Source organism: Balaenoptera physalus (assembly GCF_965194825.1).
Source record: "Balaenoptera physalus genome assembly, chromosome: 6".
Classification (NCBI taxonomy): Eukaryota; Metazoa; Chordata; class Mammalia; order Artiodactyla; family Balaenopteridae; genus Balaenoptera; species Balaenoptera physalus.
In genome coordinates this window covers 61912437-61933620 of record NC_138885.1, presented here as the reverse complement: position 1 = coordinate 61933620, position 21184 = coordinate 61912437, and the positions used below count along the sequence as shown (strand labels likewise).

The following is a 21184-nucleotide window of genomic DNA, read 5'->3' as shown; positions in this document are numbered from 1 at the left end:
GAATGAAATTTTAGAAAATGCAAACAGCACATTTACCGTGACAGAAAACAGAATAGTGGTTTCCTGGAGAGAATAAAAAGAGGGGAAGGTGGGGAGAATTATAAAGGGTCTGAGGAAGTTTTGGAGCGTGACGAACGTGTTCATTACCCTGCTTGTGGTGATAGTTTTACTGGCGTATACATGTGTCAAAACTTACCACGTTGTACTCTTTAAATACGTGCAGTTTATTGTATGTCAGTTATACTTCAGCAAGGCTGTTATAAAGAGAAACAAAAGGCCCCACCTCCAAGCTGCCTGCGTTAGTGTAAGAAAAGATGGTAGTAAGCATTTGGAACAGTGATTATTAAGGTTATAAAGGACATGACCCCATAAGAATCTGGTAAAAGCTAAACACCCTTTCCCCAGTGGTCACAAAATTTTGCCTACAATTTAGAGGGTTCCACGACTAAAAACCCCAGGCTAAGACACCTATCGAATTCTTCCTATTTTTGGAAGAACTAAAGCACTTCTCAACAACTGTGTCTCCTAAGCAATCATCCTCTTTTCTTTTCCAAAGCAAATAAATTAATTCTTACCGTCATCTCAGATGAATGTTGGGTGTTCTTGGCAAGCACGACTGTGAAGTTTAGCCATTCTTCACAGTTAACTATAAACGTACTGGTACATTACCTCCACCAGCTGAAGGAGGCTGCAGTTTCATTGATTATAGCATTTCATTGCTTTCAGAATGAACAATAATAACGTAATGCTTATTGGACACTTTCATTACCATGCTGTTGTCCAGTTCATAAAACTCTACCTTAGGCACAGTAAAGGAAATTCAGGATAAAAATATCAATTTTATTGTTATATTTTAGAAGACACATTCAATACCAGCCACTTGAGCTATTCCGTACTGTTTCAGACTTTCCCATTATGCCAAGATAATAGTAATAAACTGGAATTTGCCCAAACCTTAAGGAGGATGGCAAGGGTATTTCTGTTTCTTTTATATCCTGTAATCCCTTCCTGCTATATGTAAGGAACACTAATACTCAACTCTATTTAAAATTTTGACCTCAAAGGTTGCTTGCTTATAGTACCTGGAACATTCCTAAAATCTCTTCTAACTACTGCTTTTTCTCATCATCCAGGATCCTAATTCTGAGCTAAATGCAAAGAAAAATGTCGTATGACACACTGATTTCCCCCCTTTCCTTGAATATTTTATTTATCATTTGTACTGTCTTAAAATTTCGTTAATGAAAACGCCTTCTAAGGCGATTGTACCATGTCTATCCGTGGATGGAGTCTTAAGGTTTCCCCGGGAAAAGACTCAGAGGCATAGGTTTGCATGCAGGTGGTTTTTCGAGGAGTGCTTTCATGATTGACATCTGTGAGGGAGTAAAGGAAGTAGAATTTTGCAGACGGAGGAATTAAAACTAGGATTCAGCCACAGCCAAAGCCTCCGCTAATGCCATGAGGAGCTTTGGATCTGACCTGACTCTTGCGATTGTCCTGCCTTGAGGCACCAGGGCCTTTCTGCTGTCGTGGGCAGTCACTGATGCGGGCTGCCTTTGGTGAGAGGGCAAAGACTCGGGGGGAGATAGTACTCTTTGGCAAAGGGAATTCCCAGAGAGGGGTGAAGCTGAGAGTCATCAGCCGCCAATAACCCCCGCAGATGGGAGGACAGTTGCCTCATTCCTAACGAGAAGATCTGGGCAGCACAAAATAGTATTCACTCTGTTCTGCCCTGGCACTGCGTGGACCCACCTGGGAATCGTTCCTCCAGGAGTGCTTGGTCTCATTTCCTGGGGGAGAGCTGTAACAGGGAAGGTTAGTGCTGTGACTTTTAGTGCCCACTGTGGCAGCTGGTCTTGAGGTCACAGCGATACTCACCATGTCCATCCTCTACTACCCACTGTAGATTTTCTTTGGGGACCCCCTGTGCTAGTCTGGCTGTTTTACCTGGCGAGTGACCTAGACTCTCCTCTCCAGAAAAAATGAATGAAAAACGGCCAGTCTTGGTGGTTCCTTGTAGATGAAATGGGGTGGAGGTAGCAGAGATGAAAAGAAGTAAACCGTTGCAAATCTGTATTAATGGCAAAACTGTCAGAAACTGCGGATGGATTAGAAGTAACAGATGAGAGAAATAGGTCAAGATAAATCCTGGGTTCCAGTTCAAGATGTCGACACAGGAGGATCCTGAACTCACCTCCTCCCCACAGACACACTGAATCTGTAGCTACCTGTGGAACAATTTCCTCTGAAAGAATCCCCAAAATTAGCTGAGCGACTGCCTCATATCAGGCAAATGAGAAAAATCCACATTGAAACGGGTAGAAGGGATGGAGACACAATTTTGCCATGACCCACATTGGGAGGGGACTCAACTCCAAGCTTCTCCCTGAGGAGCAGAGGGTTTGAACCCCACACCTGGCACCCCAACTTTTAAGACCCACGCCTGAGAGATGAGCCCCCAGACCATCTAGCTTTGAAAGGCTGGTGTCCGCAAGACACACAAGACTATAGTGGACTGAGAAACAGTTGTCAGAGGGCTTACGGGGACTCACCGTGGCTACAGCCAGGGCCCAGCATGTGGTGATGGATGTTCACTAGACCTGTTGTGGCGATCATTTCATAATATATACATACATCGAAATAACACCTTGTACACCTGAAGCTAATATAGTATTATATGTCGATTATATCTCAATTTTTTAAAAGAAGGCTAATCTTTATTACAGTTGATTTACAATCTTGTGTTAATTTTTGCTGTACAGCAAAGTGATTCAGTTAAACATATATATATACGTATATATATATATATATATATATATATATATATATATATACACATATATACACACATTCATTTTATATTCTTTTCCATCATGGTTTATCACAGGATATTGAGTATAGTTCCCTGTGCTATACAGTAGGACCTTGTTGTTTATCCATTCTATATATAATAGTTTGCATCTGTTAATCCCAAACTCCCAGTCTATCCCTCTCCCACTCCACCCCCCATCCCTTGGCAACCACAAGTCTGTTTTCTGTATCTGTGAGTCTGTTTCTGTTTTGTAGATAGGTTCATTTGCGCCATATTTTAGATTCTATGTATAAGTGATATCATATGGTATTTGTCTTTCTCATTCTGACTTACTTAGTATGACAGTCTCTAAGTCCGTCCATGTTGCTGCAAATGGCATTATTTCATTCTTCTTTTTTTTTAGATTTTTATTGGCGTATAGTTGATTTACAATGTTGTGTTAACTTCAGGTGTACAACAAGGTGAATCAGTTATACATATATCCACTCTTTTTCTTTTTAGATTCTTTTCCAATATAGGCCTTTATAGAATATTGAGTAGAGTTCCCTGTGCTATACAGCAGGTTCTTATTAGTTACCTATTTTATATTTAGTAGTATGTATATATATATGTATATACACATATAGTGTGTATATGTCAGTCCCAATCTCCCAGTTTATCTCTCCCTCCCCTTATCCCCTGGTAACTATAAGTTTGTTTTCTACATTCGTGACTCTACTTCTGTTTTGTAAATAAGTTCATTTGTACCCTTTTTTTTTTAGATTCCATGTATAAGTGATATCATATATTTGTCTTTCTGTGTCTGACTTAACTTCACTCAGTATGACAATCTCTAGGTCCATCCATGTTGCTGCAGATGGCATTATTTTGTTCTTTTTTATGGCTGAGTAGTATTCTGTGGTATATATATACCACATCTTCTTTATCCATTCATCTGTCAATGGACATTTAGGTTGTTTCCATGTCTTGGCTCTTGTGAATAGTGCTGCTATGAACATAGGGGTGCATGTATCTTTTTAAATTACAGTTTTGTCCAGATATGTGCCCAAGAGTGGGATTGCTGGATCATATGGTAGTTCTATTTTTAGTTTTTCAAGGACCCTCGATACTGTTTTCCATAGTGGCAGCACCAGCTTATATTCCCACCAACAGTGTGGGAAGGTTCTCTTTTCTCCATACCCTTTCCAGGATTTGTTATTTGTAGACTTTTTGATGATGGCCATCCTGACTGGTGTGAGGTGGTACCTCACTGTAGTTTTGATTTGCATTTCTCTAATAATTAGTGATTGAGCATCTTTTCATGTGCCTGTTGATAGCCAGTCTTCAAAGTCATGGTTGCCTAGGATACTCAGGATTCATTTGAGATGAGCCAAGAGTTAATTGATTTGCTTTGGGAAAATAAATTAGATTATTTTAGGAGACACATTTGTAGAACTTCTTCTAAGATATGAATAATTCTTCTATAATAAGATATTAACCTGGGGTTTTTAGAATCTTAGAGCCCTCTATATTGACACTATGTGTCAGGCACTAGGAACATAGCAGTGAACAGACAGACAAAGTTCCTGGACTCATCGGAGCTTATGTGCCTCGTGGGGGGGTGAGGTGGTAAGTGAAAAGCCATATCCAAAAATTCATAAATATATAGCATGTCTGGTGATGATAAGTGCTATGAAAAAAATTCTGGGTAAAGAAGTAGAGAGTGGAGCTGTGGAGGGGTGTTGATAGGGTAGCCAGAGACATGTGAGCAGCAACTTGGAAGGGAGAGCCATGGAGAAGCAGCGTTTCTGGCAGAGGTAATGGCAGGTACAGAGGGTCTCGGGTGGAAGCCTGCTTTGAACACTCAAGGAGCAGCACAGAGGCTATTGTGGCTGGAGTAGGGGCAGCCAGAAAGAATGGTGAGGGATGAGGTCAGACATGGACCAGGAGACTTGCTCATTGTAGAGACTGTGGTTTTTACTCTGAGCTGCACAGCTGGCAGGGGGCTTTGGAACAAGAAGTCACATGGTCTTATTATATGTTAGAAGGCTCATCTGACTGCTGGGTGGAGGCCAGACTTGAGGGACTGGGATGGGAGCAGGGAGACAATAGGTCATTGTACAAATCTCGACAGGATGATGGTGGCTATACTTGTGTCGTAGCAGTGCAGGTGGTGAGAAATCGTCAGTTTCTGTGTATGTGGATATATGTCACACACACACACATATATGTCAAAGGTAAACCTTTTGCAGAAGTGGATAAGATTTTGTCTGGGTTATCAAAGAGTTTAGTGGGGTCAGATCTATAACAGAAAATTTCAGCACACAGTGGTAGAGGTGTAGAGGAGAATGGGGGTTACAGAACCCTTCCTGGGAAAATTCGGGGTAGGAAATGACAAAAAATAAACCAGAGAGGTAGGTGAGGCTGGACCATAGAGGGTCTGTTGGACCACATTAAAAACTTGAGCTTTATCCCAGAGCTGATGGGAACAGTTAAACAGTATTACCTAAGGAGGCAACACGTTCCAGTTTATGACTTAAATTCTCCAGGTAACTCAGGTGTGAGAAACAGGGCTCTTGAGAAGTTTAGACTGAATGCAAGGAAACCAGTTAAGATTCACCGTTGTCCAGGGTAGAGGCAATAAGCTAACGTTTATTATGTACTTGCTATAAATCAAACACTATTCTAAGAACTTTGTTATTGACTTAATCCTCAAAACAACGCTACCAGGTAGGCACCATTAATATCCACATTTTACAGATGCATAACTTCAAGCACAAAGAGGCTAAGGAAACTTGGCCAAGTTCACGGGGCCACACAGCTCTAACTAAGCAGGAGGATTGGAACACAGGCAGTCTGGCTGGAGAATTCAGGCTCTTGCACACCGTGCTTCACGGCATCTCCTGAAGATAAGCGCCAGAGATCAGGGGGAAATACAAGGGCAAATCTCTTTTATTTTGTCCCAAACTGAATTGTTAATTAGCCATAATTTTGCATTAGTGTTATAGCGGTATCCATAAGAAACTCACTCTCCTAGCCTCTCCTTTTCTCCTTACTTAGAGCTTGGATTCTCTTTTGGCACCCATGTCTCTTTCTTTGCAATTTCATGCTGCCTTTCTGCACCAGTGCAACCTACAGGGTGTGTCTTTGAGTAAAACACACTGTGACGTTATCGTCGTCAGGTAACCCAAGTCTACGCTTTTGTCTTATCTCAGAATTTCTTACTAGGGGAATACATCAGCCTTGGGGTTCAGTTGGTGTGCTTTTCCCCAAAGCTGTTGTTTGAGAAGAGCTCGAATTAAGTCACCTCCATGAGAACATCAGTACTATATGAGATTGTTGTGAAATATGCTGGTACGTAGGGAGAAAAGTGTATCTTTTGAATAATCACTCAGAATACAAACACAAACTGTAAATAGTCATTATCTAAATGTTACTTTAACTAACTGTCAAAATGTGCAGAATTCGAGTAGTACAGGGAGATTGTAGAGAAAACAGTGTCTGGAGAATGCCTGACTTAGTTTGCCAGAGAAATGTCACCTCTGCTGCCTGGCCTCCGGTAGATTTCCCCTGGGAGACTCTTATTTCCTTCTCTGTTTAGATTCAGGAGGGTATTGAGCATTAGTATCTTTTTCCATGTGGTTGTTAATGATATTATTACAGCTTCATAAAGGGCAGTACTTACTGTACATTAGGCCAAATGTGATCCAAGAGAGCAAATAGAGACTTCCAGCCCTGACAGAGATTCAAGCCTGAAGTGTGATGCAGGGACACAAAAATAGCAAGAAATAGACGGCTCACACAAAGGTATCATGTAGTCCCAGTGGTAGGGCAAGAGGGCCACAATCCCTGGGGCCTTAGTGAATATCATCTGTGTCCTGGGTGGTCAAGAGACAGAGAAAGCACCGAGACCAAAGACAGTGGGCTGTGGAGGACGGAAGGGACAAGTTCAAGGAATAACACAGAGTCTGCATCAGAAACTAGGGGAGTGAGTTTTATTTGGGAAAGCCAGGAGGGATCAGAAATGAGTTGATGGCCACTGAGTAAGCAGGGTTCAGAAGCCCCGTATTTTATTTTTGGAAACTAGGGTATCTTAAAACATGAAGTTATCAGCATATACTTGAGGGGCTCTAAAGTAACAGCCAGCCCTAACCCAGCCCTTCCTTCTCAGTTCACGTTCCAGGTAAGGAGCGTTTTTATTTTAGAAATCCAGGTGCAGTCAGGAGAAGGCAGGAAACAGTGACACCCATCTTTTTTAATGAGCATTGCTACTAGAAGAGAAATTAGCATCACCCTGAATTTTATGTGGTGTCAGTTAAATGAAGGTATTTTGTAGCACTTTATAACAAATTAGAATCAACGAAATTGAAAATAAGCCTAGCACCTGGGATGAGTAATCAGCTAAGTGGCCAGTTTTGCTATTTTTGCTTTGAGCTGAAGACAGAATTTGAATTTCTAATGTCCCCCGAGGTGTAGGGTTCACAGTTGGGGACGTGGTTTCTGGGATGATTGTTTAAGATGCCAGCAGGTCATTGTTGCTCTCTAGGCTACAACTTGCTTGTAGCCATGTTCCTTGGAAATTGGCCCTACCGCAGATGCGTGTCCACCAGAGAGAGGGTTGTGAATTAGTGTAGGACGCAGCTCTGCTTTGGGTGGAACATTAGAGAGCAGACTGGAAATAGATGACCCAGAACAAGGCAGTAAATCATCCACATTTACAGGGAGACTCTAATGAAAGGACTGAAATTCATGTGAAGACTTTACGGCCACTCGTGAAATCAGCCCAAATCCAAGGAACTATTAGAACACTTTTATGCTTTAAGAACAGGGTGACTCAGCTCAGTTGCTGCAATTTGCATATGGTCAGAATGCCCTGACACCATCAGTACTGGCTTTAATGGGCAGAATTTTACAGCAGAGCTTTTCACTCCATGAGCCAATGTTTCTTGTGTAGATTACTACATGATTTTAGTATCTGAGGTAAGTTCAGGAAACTGTGGAGGAGGTCGAAAGAACATTGAGGTTGGTGGCCCAGGATCTGTACATGATATGTGTAAGTTTGTTGTGTGGGCAAAAACAAGGGAGAGAAAAAGATAAGTGGGGGAGACGGGTGTTAACAAAAGAAACTTTGTCTGTTACTCAGATTGGAAGTATTAAGAGGGCAACAGATGAAGATAAAATGGTGCTTGTAATTGTGGTTTATGAAGAGAAACAGGCCAGGGCTTCCCTGGTGGCACAGTGGCTAAGAGTCTGCCTGCCAATGCAGGGGACACGGGTTTGAGCTCTGGTCTGGGAAGATCCCACATTGCTTCAGAGCAACTAAGCCCATGTGCCACAGCTACTGAGCCCATGTGCCACAACTACTGAAGCCCGCGCACCTAGAACCCGTGCTCCGCAACAAGAGAAGACACTGCAATGAGAAGCCCGCACACTGCAGTGAAGAGTAGCCCCCGCTCGCTGCAACTAGAGAAAGCCCGCGTGCAGCAATGAAGACCCAACACAGCCAAAAATAAATAAATAAAATAAATTTTAAAAATTTTAAAAAAGAGAAACAGGCCATATTGAATATATTATTTTTTCCCTCCACAGCAGATGGATTAAATGAAACTAATCTGCCGAAAATTCTTGTGTCTAGGTTGTTTTCAGTCAACCTTAGAGAAAAATAAAATTTGCACAGATTTCTTTCTACTTACAAACTTCCTACTTGAAACACTTTTCTCAAAATATTTATGTTTACTATTTTCTCTTAAATTGTTTTTTTTTTCCTTAAAATATTCAGATAACTTTTCAGATGCCTAATTACTGAAGCAGCAGGGGATTTTCCTCACGAAAAATAAAAATGATGAAGAGGCCCTCTCTCCTAATTTCTTCAATAGTAACTTCTCTTTCTTTGACCAATAGTACTTACCTGACGTTCAGGTTTGGACATGGAAAGAGGAAGGTGTTAAATTTCCATCAGCATCACCTGTTGAGGATTCTGTCATAAACAGTACCCTAAGCAAGAAAGGCTGACTTCTCTTTGAGAGCATCAAATACGTCGTGGCACCACAGAGAGCAGGATGGGTCTCTGATGGATCTGGCCAATACTAAAAGCATATCTGCACGATTGAGCTCCAAACGGACAGCCTCTAGTGCTTGACCCTGTTCAGCCAATTTCGGTGTTGCTCAAGGTGGCACTTCACTGCTGTGACAGATCATCATGCTCTGAAAGCACTAAGACACATGCCTGAGTCGTAGAGGTTATCCACTGTATTTTGTTGCTTTGATAAAAATGGGTGCAGAGAATTGAGTGAATTTATAGGGACAGGAGTTCAAAATGCTGACCTATTATTTCCAGAGAAATGGGTCATTGCGATACCCCTCTTCTTTGTTTTGTACTGCCCTCTCCTGGCTAATAGATCTCTTAATAATGAGTGTTGAGAAAAACCAGGTGGCGGAAACACTGGGGGCTACTATCATTTCTACTTTCCACTAGACAGTAATTTCTCATTTTATTGTAGAAAACGTGGGGTCAGTGTATAGTGATTAATTCAGATGTGCTGAAGATGTAGGTTGTGGTAGAAAACGTCTTTATGAGAGTAGTTTGGTCATTTATATGGACTTTGTAATGTCTGTGAAAGAAATGATTTTGCAGGTTATTGCATCATTAGTCAGATTTTCTGAATCATTGATGTGAAAATCGTTATTGGAAATAATTTGGACGCTTTTTCTCCATGTTTGTATTTTACAGTGGCTGCTAATTTACAGAAGATTGTAGATGATCCCAAAGCTTTAAAAACATTGACATTTAAGTTGGTAAGTGGAAAGTTATGGAACGAAGGTAAATATTTCACCATGCTGTGCCAACAAGGAATAATAATATCATTTAGTAACCTGTTCCGTAATTCTGCTGTTGGTTCTGGGGGGTGGGGATCCGTTTTTGCATTCGTCATTTGCCTCGTCAACATTTGGGAAGATTTTGTGGTGTTTTTTGTTTTGTTTTGTTTTTTAATTGGAATATAGTTGATCTACAGTGTTGTGTTAGTTTCAGGTATACAGCAAAGTGAATCAGTTATACGTATACATATATCTACTTTTTTTTTAGATTCTTTCCCCGTATAGGTCATGGCAGATTATTGAGTAGAGTTCCCTGTGCTATACAGTAGGTCCTTATCAGTTATCTATTTTATATATAGTAGTGTGTATATGTCAATCCCAATCTCCCAATTTATCCCTCCCCTCCCTTTCCCCCTGGGTAACCATAAGTTTGTTTTCTACATCTGTGACACTGTTTTGTAAATAAGTTCATTTGTACCCTTTTATTTTTGGATTCCACATATAAGCAGTATCATATGATATTTGTCTTTCTCTGTCTGACTTACATCACTCAGTATGACAATCTCTAGGTCCATCCATGTTGCTGCAAATGGCATTATTTTGTTCTTTTTTATGGCTTGGGAACATTTTCTGATCATGACTGGAAAGTTCCTCTTCCATGAGCATAGCTTGTTCTTTTACCATCACATCTTTAATAAGAGTAGCCATTTGAGAAGTCTTGAAGTCTGTACCCTTTTGCTTCCAGTTTGTATGGCAACTTGACCATAAAGACAAAATTAAACTGAGTTCGAAGCAGCACTCTTAACAAAGCTTTCCTGAAGCAAAAGCCAAGTGGTTCTAACGTTTAAAAATTGAGGCCGATTGTTGTAGAAATGGTTTAAGTAATTGGAAGCGATTGTAGAACAGCCCTCTGAAGGCTAGTGAGCAAAGACATAACATTTTAACTCCACATTTCAAATCACAGTAACAGATTCTTGTGGAGAGTAGATATTCCAGCAGTTTTTCTGCACTAGCAGATTTTAAATGTAAGAACTAGGGTAGCCACAGAGATACAGATACTGAACATTCTGGGGTCCTTGTGAAACTAAGAGATTGTGATCATGGCCAGAAATGGAGAGAAGTCCAAGTAGTCAAAAGTGACGATTTTCCTGAAAGTTTTTGCAAGCAGGATGTTAAATGACTCATTTTTAAATTATAAATTAATCTTATCAAGGGCCAGTCTGGAATGCTGCAAGCAATTTAAGATCTAGATGACCAACACTTTGTTTTACACAACATACGTTGATGGTCTGTCTTCTTTATTTCTTGTGAAAATTTAATGGAAAATGTGCATGGCCAAAAAATGCTAAATGATTCGTTACAGTAAATGTTAACCTGGTGCTAATTAACTTTCTGGGTCTTGCTCATCTAAATTCAGATGGCCAGGCTGAGTGATAAAAGAAAAACACAAAGATTTTCACAGAAAGAATTTAGCTGAAGAAAATCATTTTGTTTTGATAACAAAAGAACATTTTAGTCAGACAAAGAGTGAGAAATTAACAAATTGGAAAATTCATCTTCTAGCTTGGGACTCATCTGTCACCTCTATTATGTTTCTAATTCACCTGCATCTTCATAAACATGTTCCATTTATATGAGGATATATGGATGAGAAAGATGGCACCTTGTGTCTGCATTTCAAGCCAGTAGTAATGTTTCTTCATTTTTTTTATACTGCAAAAAAAGAAGTTACAACCTACCACCTCCTGAACATTTTCCAAATTTTGAACATGTAAACCTAGAGATAAGAGATTAAAACTTCTACGCTGGCTTATTCCCATTGTCTTTAAACTCGCCTACCTATAAAATAGGAGTAGCAACCCCAGGCCTTCCATAATACTGAAGGTTTTGTAAAAACACCCACTATACTGTCCCTAGATAAACTATACTGTCCCTGTGAAACTAGTTCCCTGGATTCCCTCTCTTCCTCATCCCCATTCTCAGTCCCCTAGTGGGATCCTCTTATCTTCCGAAACTGAGCTTCCTGCCTACAACTTGCCAGCCTCCAGCTCTGTTTACCACGCTGGGGCTCTAGCCCGCGTAATTCTTCCTTAATTCCAAAGTGCCCCAAAGACTCGACTGGCTCTCCACTGTCCTCTTCTGAAACTCAAACCCTGATCATGGCTAAAGGAAGTCCTCCCTGATCAGACTTCCTTTTAGGTCCTGCTCCACCTTTCTTTATCCCCCCATTCACTTTTTTTTTTTTTTTTTCCCTCCCTTGGGGAACATTCCTGGTGTATGACTTTATTTTTTTTTTTAATTAATTAATTAATTTATTTTTGGCTGTGTTGGGTCTTCGTTTCTGTGCGAAGGCTTTCTCTAGTTGCGGCGAGCGGGGGCCACTCTTCATCGCGGTGCACGGGCCTCTCACTGTCTCGGCCTCTCTTGTTGCGGAGCACAGGCTCCAGACGCGCAGGCTCAGTAGTTGTGACTCACGGGCCTAGTCGCTCCGCGGCATGTGGGATCTTCCCAGACCAGGGCTCGAACCCGTGTCCCCTGCATTGGCAGGCGGATTCTCAACCACTCCACCACCAGGGAAGCCTCCCCCCCATTCACTTTTTCCCCTAGTCCTCTCTCCTCCTATTTTCATCAGCTGACCCTTTGTATGTACTCTTCCCTAAAATACCCTTCTCTCCCAACTTCTCCGGGCCTGCTCTCTGTGTCACCAACACCTAGACACGTTCCAGTTTTCTGCTTTAATTTCACTTCTCCAACAAGCTTTTTCTGGCATCCGATCTTGGCCTCGGTGCTCCTCCTGTATTCCCTCCCTGAAAGGTGATATTATATTGAAATTGTGTAGAATCTTATTTGTGTCTCTAATAAGTCTAGAGGCTCCAAGCGGGCAGGGACTTCTGTTGGATTCCCTGCACGTAGTAGGGACTTGATCATAATTAATAAAATACATCAGGACACAAACCTCATTTAGGAAAATTTCTCTCAAAATGCCTTGGCCTTGCCTGCAGAAATAACAAGAATCACTACTGTTTCATGGGCATCCACCATTTGCAGGGCATTGCATGAGGTGTTTTACATACTTCATCTCAGTCAATTTAGTTCTCACGAATCCTCCAAGATGGTGATGTCACTGGGTCCATTTTAGGTCTTGGGAATCAGAGGCTCTGTGAGGTTAACGTGCCCAGGATCAAGCAGTGCAGAAGCTGGGAATTCAACCCTGATCCAGCACCACGGCCCAGTGCTCAACAACTATTCAGTCTTACAGGCGGGACCTTGCAGCCTTATGGTTTTACAGGTTTCTGTTTGTGGATTCACCTTTTGGATGACTGGACACACTTACACTGGTTGAGACCAGATCTCCTCTGTACCTTAAGCAGAGCGAGTAATGTTGGCCTGTCTGGCGCAGGAGACCTGCAGGAGAAGCCGTGCAGGTTTTTCTTTCCCCTTATAGCTTGAGAATGTATTGTAATGTGTGGCATTCCCAGTAAATGGAAATTGATGGCTTTTCCCCCAGAGATAGTTCAAGATGTTAAATCAAGCCAAACTCAGGAGTGACCTTCTGTTTCTGTCAGTTAACTCTCCATCCATCCCTAGTTAAAACCTGAGAGGGTTTCTTTGTGGTTGTCAGTTGCCGGCCAGTTTGAGACCCATTTGACAGAGCTCATTTGAACTGCTCCTTGGCTTAATTCTTCTGTAGGACACTAACATCCTGGTAAAACCACAGAGATCCAATTTGGTTATTTTATTGAAGACTAAAAGATCAAAGTGTTTCAGAAGCATTTTTCCTCCTAAGCTGTTACTGCGCATGGTTCTTTCATCTCTCAGCTGTTTATCATTTTAATCTCAGCGCTTTCTTTGCTTTCTAAAGGAGAATGGGAGGGGCCTGAAAATTATCTAAAGAGTAGTAGTTAGTACTGTGGTTCTTCACCTGGCTGCACAATGGTTTCACTCAAGGAATGGTGGGGACACTGTAAAAAATTACGAATGCCTAGGTCCTCTTCCACATAGCCTAATTTAATTGTCCTTCGTGCAGCCTGGGCTGTGGGAACTTGGAAGGCGCCCCTGGTGATTCCAGTGTTTAGCCAAGGCTGGGAAGCATTCCATTTGTAGATGACTCCTTCTCCAATCTCTTTCCTCTCCCAGCTCCCACCGCAATTTAGAAATATTTGGCTCAGGCTTAAAAAGGTGTCTCTTATCTTGTATATCTGCTTATATAAGAAGGACAATGGCCTGAGGGGCAAGGATATTGGTTATTTAAAGAAGTACATGTACTTGTTTTTCTCCACCCAATGAGATCTTTAGCTCCCTTTGACAGATAAGATAATAAGTGAAGTATGATTTCCGTTGTTGACATGGCTGGGAGCCGGGAGATCTGTAAACCTTCTTACCACTTTCAACAAAGTGGTTCAGGCATAGGGGGCATTTCAGCTCAAGTAGTATGTGCTTTGAGTCTGACATATCAGTATGGTTTTTATTGTCGTAAGCCTCAAGGCAAGTCTTCATAAATGTTTTTTAAGTCATTTTTTAATTTGCTACCTTGCAGTTTTGTAAAGTGGGTAAGTCTTGCTGCTTTCAATGTGGAATTTTTGAAAGGGTGTTAGTGAAAATATAAAATATTTAATTTGTCCTTGAAGAAAGAACACAAATTGTAAGTACAGTTGACCCTTGAACAGCATGGGTTTGAACTGCACAAATCCAGTTAGACACGAATTTTTTTCAGTAAACACCTACCACCGTACTAACAACCTGTGATTAGTTGAATTCGCAGATACAGAGGAACCATGTTTAAGGAGGGCCAAATATAAGTTACATTTGGATTTTCGACTGCTTGGAGGGTTGGAACCCCCAACCCCTGCATTGTTCAAGGGTCAACTGCACATGTAATTAACATCCAGTTGGTATACATTTACACGAGTATAGATTTTAGTTTCTGAAGTTTAATCACATATATTGCAGATAACTATACTTCAATTAAAAAATTGCTGATTTCCAATGTTGTGTTAATGTCTGCTGTACAGCAGAGTGATTCAGTTATACATATATATACATTCTTTTTTAATATTCTTTTCCATTATGGTTTATCATAGGATATTGAATATAGTTCCCTGTGCTATTAGAGTAGGACATTGTTGTTTATCCATTCTATATATAAAAGCTCACATATGCTAACCCTAACCTCCCACTCCATCCCTCCCCTAACCCCTTCCCCATTGGCAACCACCAGACTATTCTCTATGTCTGTGATTCTGTGTCTGTTTTGTAGGTAGGTTCATTTGTGTCATATTTTAGATTCCACATGTAAGTGATATCATATGGTATTTGTCTTTCTCTTTCTGACTTCACTTATTATGATCATCTCTAGTTGCATCCATGTTGCTGCAAATGGCATTATTTCATTCTTTTTTATGGCTGAGTAGTATTCCACTGTATGTATGTACCACATCTTCTTTATCCATTCATCTGTCAATGAATATTTAGGTTGTTACCATGTCTTGGCTATTGTGAATAGTGCTGCTATGAACATAGGGGTGCATGTATCTTTTTGGATTAGAGCTTTATCCAGATATGTGCCCAGGAGTGGGATTGCTGGATCGTATGGTAGCTCTGTTTTTAGTTTTCTGAGGATCCCCATACTGTTCTCCATAGTGGCTGTACCAACTTACATTCCCACCAGCAGTGCAAGAGGGTTCCCTTTTCTCCACACCCTCTCCAGCATTTGTTATTTGTAGACTTTTTAATGATGGCCATTCTGACCGGTGTGAGGTGTTACCTCATTGTATTATAGTTTTGATTTGCATTTCTCTAATAATTACTGATGGTGAGCAGCAGACAGCAATTTTATAAGCATTGGTAATTAATGACTAAAGAGCCTTATTTCTCGAGGCTGCACGACTAAGGCAACATTCCCCAAAGTACAGGTAAAGCCAGGACTGAAATGATATTAAAAACTAGCTGAGAATATTAACTTACTCCCCCTACTGAAACTGTCAGTTCAAGGAGGTCCATGTAGCAGCTGTCTCCTGTTCAGTCTGAAACAATGGTTCTGCAAGTGTGGTCCCCAGATGGACAGTGTCAGCTTCACCTGGAAACGTGATAAAAATGTGAATTCTGGGGCCCCATCCCAGGCCTAAGGAATCAGAATGTCGGGGCATGGGGCACAGGAATCCATGTGTTAACACGCTCTCCACGTGATTCTGATGCTGAAGTTTGGGAACCCCCGTTCTAAAGGAAAGAGAGGTTCACACTTTGTGGAGCACTAGGGTAGAACAGAGGTTCTCAAACTCTGCTGAACCTTTGAATCACCTGAGGAGGTCAGAAACTCTCCAGGTGGTGAGGAATCCTTACCAAAGCACACCCAGGCTGGCGGTGGAGGGAACCCTTATGATCGATGCTGGACAACCGCATCTTCAACTCCTCCGCAGGATGTGGGCCACACCTGCTGGTGTGTCAGGAGGGATGGGGAAGTGGGAGCTTTCGGGAATCAGTACAGACACTTGAGTGAGAGCAGTGGTGTTACACTATCATGCTACAGTCCTGAAAACGGATACATTTTCCTTTGAAGCGGAGTTCTCAAAGTGAGGGTACTGAACTTCTGGGATTCCTTGAAACCATTTTAAGGGATCCTGAATGTCACAACTTCTCATAACAATACTGAGGTGTTACTTGGCCTTTTCCACTGTGTTGACATTGGTGTAAAAGCCATTGTGGTTAAAGCCACTGATGTTGGCACAAATCAAGGCAGGAACATCAAGCCGTAGTAGTAGCCCTCATCTTCAAAGCACTCATTCCATCGCTCAGTCAATAAATAAAATTTTAAGAAATAAGTGGAACTGGCTCAAGTCCCCACTTGAGAACACATCTTTTTAGTCTGCTGTGTGATGAGATGGGAAGCATTTCTTCAGTACTGAAGCATGATGGTTGTCTCCAGGAAAAGCACTGGTGATTTGTTTGAGTTGTGAGCCAAACTAGCCATATTTCTTTCCATGGAGTATCACTTTTACTTGGAAGAACAACTGACAAACATTGGCTACTCAGACTAGGGATTTGGCAGACTTGTTTTTCAAAATGAACCAAGGAAGCCTGACACTTCAAGGAAAACAACTGACAATATTTGTTGTCAATCAATAAGAAATTTCAGATTTCAAGCAAAAACAGGATTTTAGAAAACTTGTATCTGGCACGGTAAGCTTGACAGAAACACCCCCAACCCGACCCCCAGTACTTAAAGGCATTTCTGATGAGATTGGTGATGGGTAATATTAATAAATATGATTTGTTGATATTGTTTAAGATGTCAACATTTGGAAGGTTTGCATAGCTCAGTGATGCTAAAACATCATACCCAGGTAACAGAGCCATTCAAAGGTAAAATAGACCACTGTTTACTATAACAGAGTTATGAAAAGTAAGTTGAATGCGATGGTTTCACATTCTACATTGCAACTAAGCTTTAAGAAAATACCACTTGGCAGTCAGCCTCGCAGTGGTCCTCATGGCAGAGAGTGCAGTTGAGAGGAAGATCGGGCCTTCTTCCCTGGGCCCTCCAGGTCCTCCCGCCTCGGGGCCAGCAGGGGAGCTGAGGGGCCCGGGGACAGAGACTCTGTGTCCCCTAGAGCCCTCTCGACAGCCACCCACTGGCTGGGCCCGGGCCTTGAAGCAGCAGCGAACCTCCCTCCCCCATCCCACCTCCGCGATGTAATGACGGCGACTGTCTGCACGTCTCACGGTCCATGGAGGCCTCAGCAACTGGAGTATATGGACACTGCCATTAAGGGCAGCCAAATAGTTGATGAGGAGAAGGTTCTTTTTGTAGAAGCATTCAGCTAGCAAATAAGGAAGGAATGATTGATAGAATATCATCATTTTGCAGCCCCTGATGATGAATGAATGGATCTTGACAATGCTCACCATTGGCATTATGAAAAGACGTGCTCCTGAATAAAAAGGAACCTGAATCTGAAAAAAAAGAAAAAAGAAAATACCACTTGGCAAGTTTCGGCATAGTAACAAATGATATCCACAATTATCTGGAAAGGCTATAAAGATACTCTTCCCTTTTCCAACTACCTATTTGTGAAAGACAGACTGGATTTTCTTTATTTACTTTAAGGAAAACAGAGCAATAGAGTGAATGCAGATGCAGGTGTAAGAATCCAGCCATCTTCTATTAAGCAAAACATTAAAGATTTGCAAAAATGGAAAAAGTAGTGCCACTCTTCTCAAATTTCTGTTTTGGGAAACTATGGTTATATATTTTTCATGAAGATTTTATTTATTAGCATGCAGTGGGTTTATTTCTATAATGTTTAATGAATCAGTAAATGAATACTTTAGAAATAACTATTTTCTAAGACGGTCAGTACCATATAACCTACATAAACATGTTTTATGTTTTAAAATATATTTAGTACTTTACTAAAAATATTTTTTATTGAAATATAGTTGATTTACAATTTTGTGTTAATTTCTGCTATACAGCAAAGTGATACATTCATTTTTTTGTAATATTCTTTTTCCATTATGGTTTATCATAGGATACTAAATAGTTCCCTGTGCTATACAGTAGGACCTTGTTGTTTCTCCGTTTATATCTATAATAACTTTAACCCCAGCCTCCCACTCCATCCTTCCCCCAACCCCCTCCCCGTTGGCAACCACAAGTCTGTTCTCCATGTCCATGGGTTTGTTTCTGTTTTGCAGATAGGTTCATTTGTGTCATATTTTAGATTCCACGTAAATGATATCATATGGTATTTGTCTTTCTCCTTCTGATTTACTTCACTTAGTACGATAATCTCTAGGTCCATCCATGTTGCTGCAAATGGCATTATGTCATTCTTTTTTATGGCTGAGTCAGTATTTCACTGTATATATGTACCACATCTTCTTTATCCATTCCGTCGATGGACATTTAGGTTCCATTTAGGTTGTTTGTTTCCATGTCTTGGCTGTTGTGAATAGTGTTATGAACACAGGGGTGCATGTATCTTTTTTGGATTCGTTTCGTCTGGATATATGCCCAGGAGTGAGACTGCTGGATCATATGGTAACTCTAGTTTTAGTTTTCTGAGGAACCTCCATAGTGGCTGCACCAACTTACATTCCCACCAGCAGTGTAGTAGGGTTCCCTTTTCTCCACCCCCTCTCCAGCATTTGTTATTTTTAGACTTTTTAACGATGGCCATTCTGACTGGTGTGAGGTGGTGCCTCATTGTAGTTTTGATTTGCATTTCTCTAATAATTAGCAATTGAGCATCTTTTCGTGTGCCTGTTGGCCATCTGTATGTCTTCTTTGGAGAAATGTCTGTTTAGGTCTTCTGCCCATTTTTTGATTGGGTTGTTTGTTTCTTTGTTGTTGAGTTGTATGAGCTGTTTGTATATTTTGGAAATTAAGCCCTTGTCGGTGGCATTGTTTGTTTGCAAATATTTTCTCCCAAATATTTTCTCCCATTCTGTAGATTGTCTTTTCGTTTTGTTTATGGTTTCCTTTGCTGTGCAAAAGCTTGTAAGTTTGGTTCTGTCCCATTTGTTTATAAAAATAATTTTTTTTAACATCTCTAAGTCGGTACAATAAATGTAACCCACAGAGACATAACTGTTTGGAGTTCTTGATAAAGTTTGAGAACTGCTGCATTAAGGGTTTCTGGTCACTTTTCTCTAGATTTTAGTATCATTTGCATGTTGCCCTCATGAGCATTTTGCAAGCCGCAAAGAGGCAAGGACTTGGCCTTAAGAGAGAGCTAGCAAGATAGTTGGAGGAGGGAGGGCTGAGTGCCTTGAAGCAAAGCCAAACCCCCTGGCCTGTGCCTCTTTGCCAGGAAACAAACAGAACATAGGATGGGACATGGGCCCCCTATGCCGTGTACCCACGTAATCACTGGTTTGACTACACATTCTCATGATAAATTCTCACTTCTATTACTCTTCACTGAAAGGATTTTAATGTTTTTATTTCTAGCCATTTTAACCTCCTGCTATTCACATTGACAAATTTCTGATGTAGCTTTCAAATGCACTGACGTGCTTCACACTTGCTAGTCTGACCTCTTTGTCAACGGCAGCAGCAATAGCTTGACCTCAGATGTTTGTCAGTTGTCTACACAGATTGTCTCTGCCCGCATCAGTGGGCTGAGCAAATGACGTTGTTAGCAATAGCGACAAGGAGAGAAGGTAAGGTTTAGGAAGATAGATCAAGAAACAGAGGTAGTAGAAGGAGAAAATTGGTGGGGTGGTAAGCATTGCAGTATCAGTATGACTGCTTTGTTCACAGAGATAAGGAAAGAAGCACTTCTGACCTTTCTGCCCCTGGCAATGCAAACAATGGAAATTGTATTTTACCGAATATCTTATCTGTCAAGTGAAACTAGAGACATCGTTAGACAGACACAAAGTATATTATTTAATTGTTAATATTCCTACTCTTTAGGCTATGGATTTTCTTATTAAGCATAACTGCTCACACGGAGTATTTTAAGGATAATTATTTTAAAATATTCAAGTTGTATGTTCTAATTAGCTGCTTATTTTAATTCTAATTAGCTGCTTATTTTAAAGCAAAATGCTGGGGTTGGCAAAGGGCTGGTTTCTCTACGGTGTTTTGGAGCAATGCTAAGCAGCTTCACTGTGATGATTTTGGAAACGGCTTCGTACCCTGGGAAACTAATTGTTTTGACAATAATTTAGCAGGCATTAGGCCAAGAAAAGGTTTGTATGGCCCTTTGGTAATTAATTGCCCATTCCCAGGCATTCAAACTTTCTTCACCCCACTCGTAGTACTTACATAATGTCCAGTTGTGATTTGTGTACTATAGAGTGAAGAGGCAACTTAGAATGGTGATCTGAGTACTCTGTGTGCGTGTGTAGGAGAGGGAGGTCAAAAAGAGGAGATTAAGTTGTGAATTAGGGCCAGTGAAAGCTTTGATGGGCAATGGCTTATTTGCAGTTTCTTTGGATTTTTGCAATGATAAAGTATTTGGCACGCTATAACTTGGTAATAAATATGTCCTAGAATATTATAAATTGTTTATGGAAAAAATAATTGTTATGGTACCTTTCCGTGTAAAAATTACGCACATTTAAACAACAGTTGTCTGTCATGAGCCATTCCACTACTTGGTGACCAAGTAGTCACCAGTACTACTGGTGGCCAGTAGTGTCAAACTGGTGGCCAGTTTGACAAAGAAAGTGATTTTGATAAAAACCAAATTACCCTTGAGTGTGACCTGTTAGATCTCTTCTGCTCACTGTCATAATATTCTTTTAAAAGTAAAGCATATTTAAAAGCATTTTACTTAGTTGTTGAGATTGTGTATGTACCTTCCGGGCAGTGCTGTGGTTCATCGGTGGTTCCAATGGTGGTGGTTTCACGGGTAACAAATCCCTTCTGTTCTGGACGTCCAGATTCCCCAGGGTAGTTAGTTAGCACCCAGTAGTCACTGAAGAAAGTGATTCTTAGGATGTCTCCTGGAAGAGATGGGACACCTGGCCCCATGAAGACGGTGCTGGGATCCGCCGTCACAGGAACAAGTCTGTAAAAAACCAGTAGCAACCAACCAGCACTGAGCATTTCTTTTTCCCTTTTCA

General features: G+C 41.0%; 1 protein-coding gene and 1 long non-coding RNA gene across 6 annotated transcripts in view; one reads left to right on the top strand and one right to left on the bottom strand.

The window, feature by feature from the left end:
* Positions 1 to 21184, top strand: part of STK39 (serine/threonine kinase 39) — a 304504-nt gene that overhangs the window by 283072 nt on the left and 248 nt on the right. For all 5 annotated transcript variants that reach the window (XM_082465063.1, XM_082465065.1, XM_082465066.1 and 2 more), the window contains one exon: positions 9522 to 9586. In XM_082465063.1, the coding sequence (XP_082321189.1) occupies positions 9522 to 9586 (65 nt within the window). The remainder of the gene's footprint in view (positions 1 to 9521; positions 9587 to 21184) is intronic.
* LOC309662477 lies at positions 11890 to 21178 on the bottom strand. Its single transcript, XR_014264722.1, has 2 exons — positions 20918 to 21178; positions 11890 to 17557 (listed from the first exon to the last, which is right to left on the bottom strand). It is a non-coding gene; the product is annotated as an uncharacterized lncRNA (long non-coding RNA).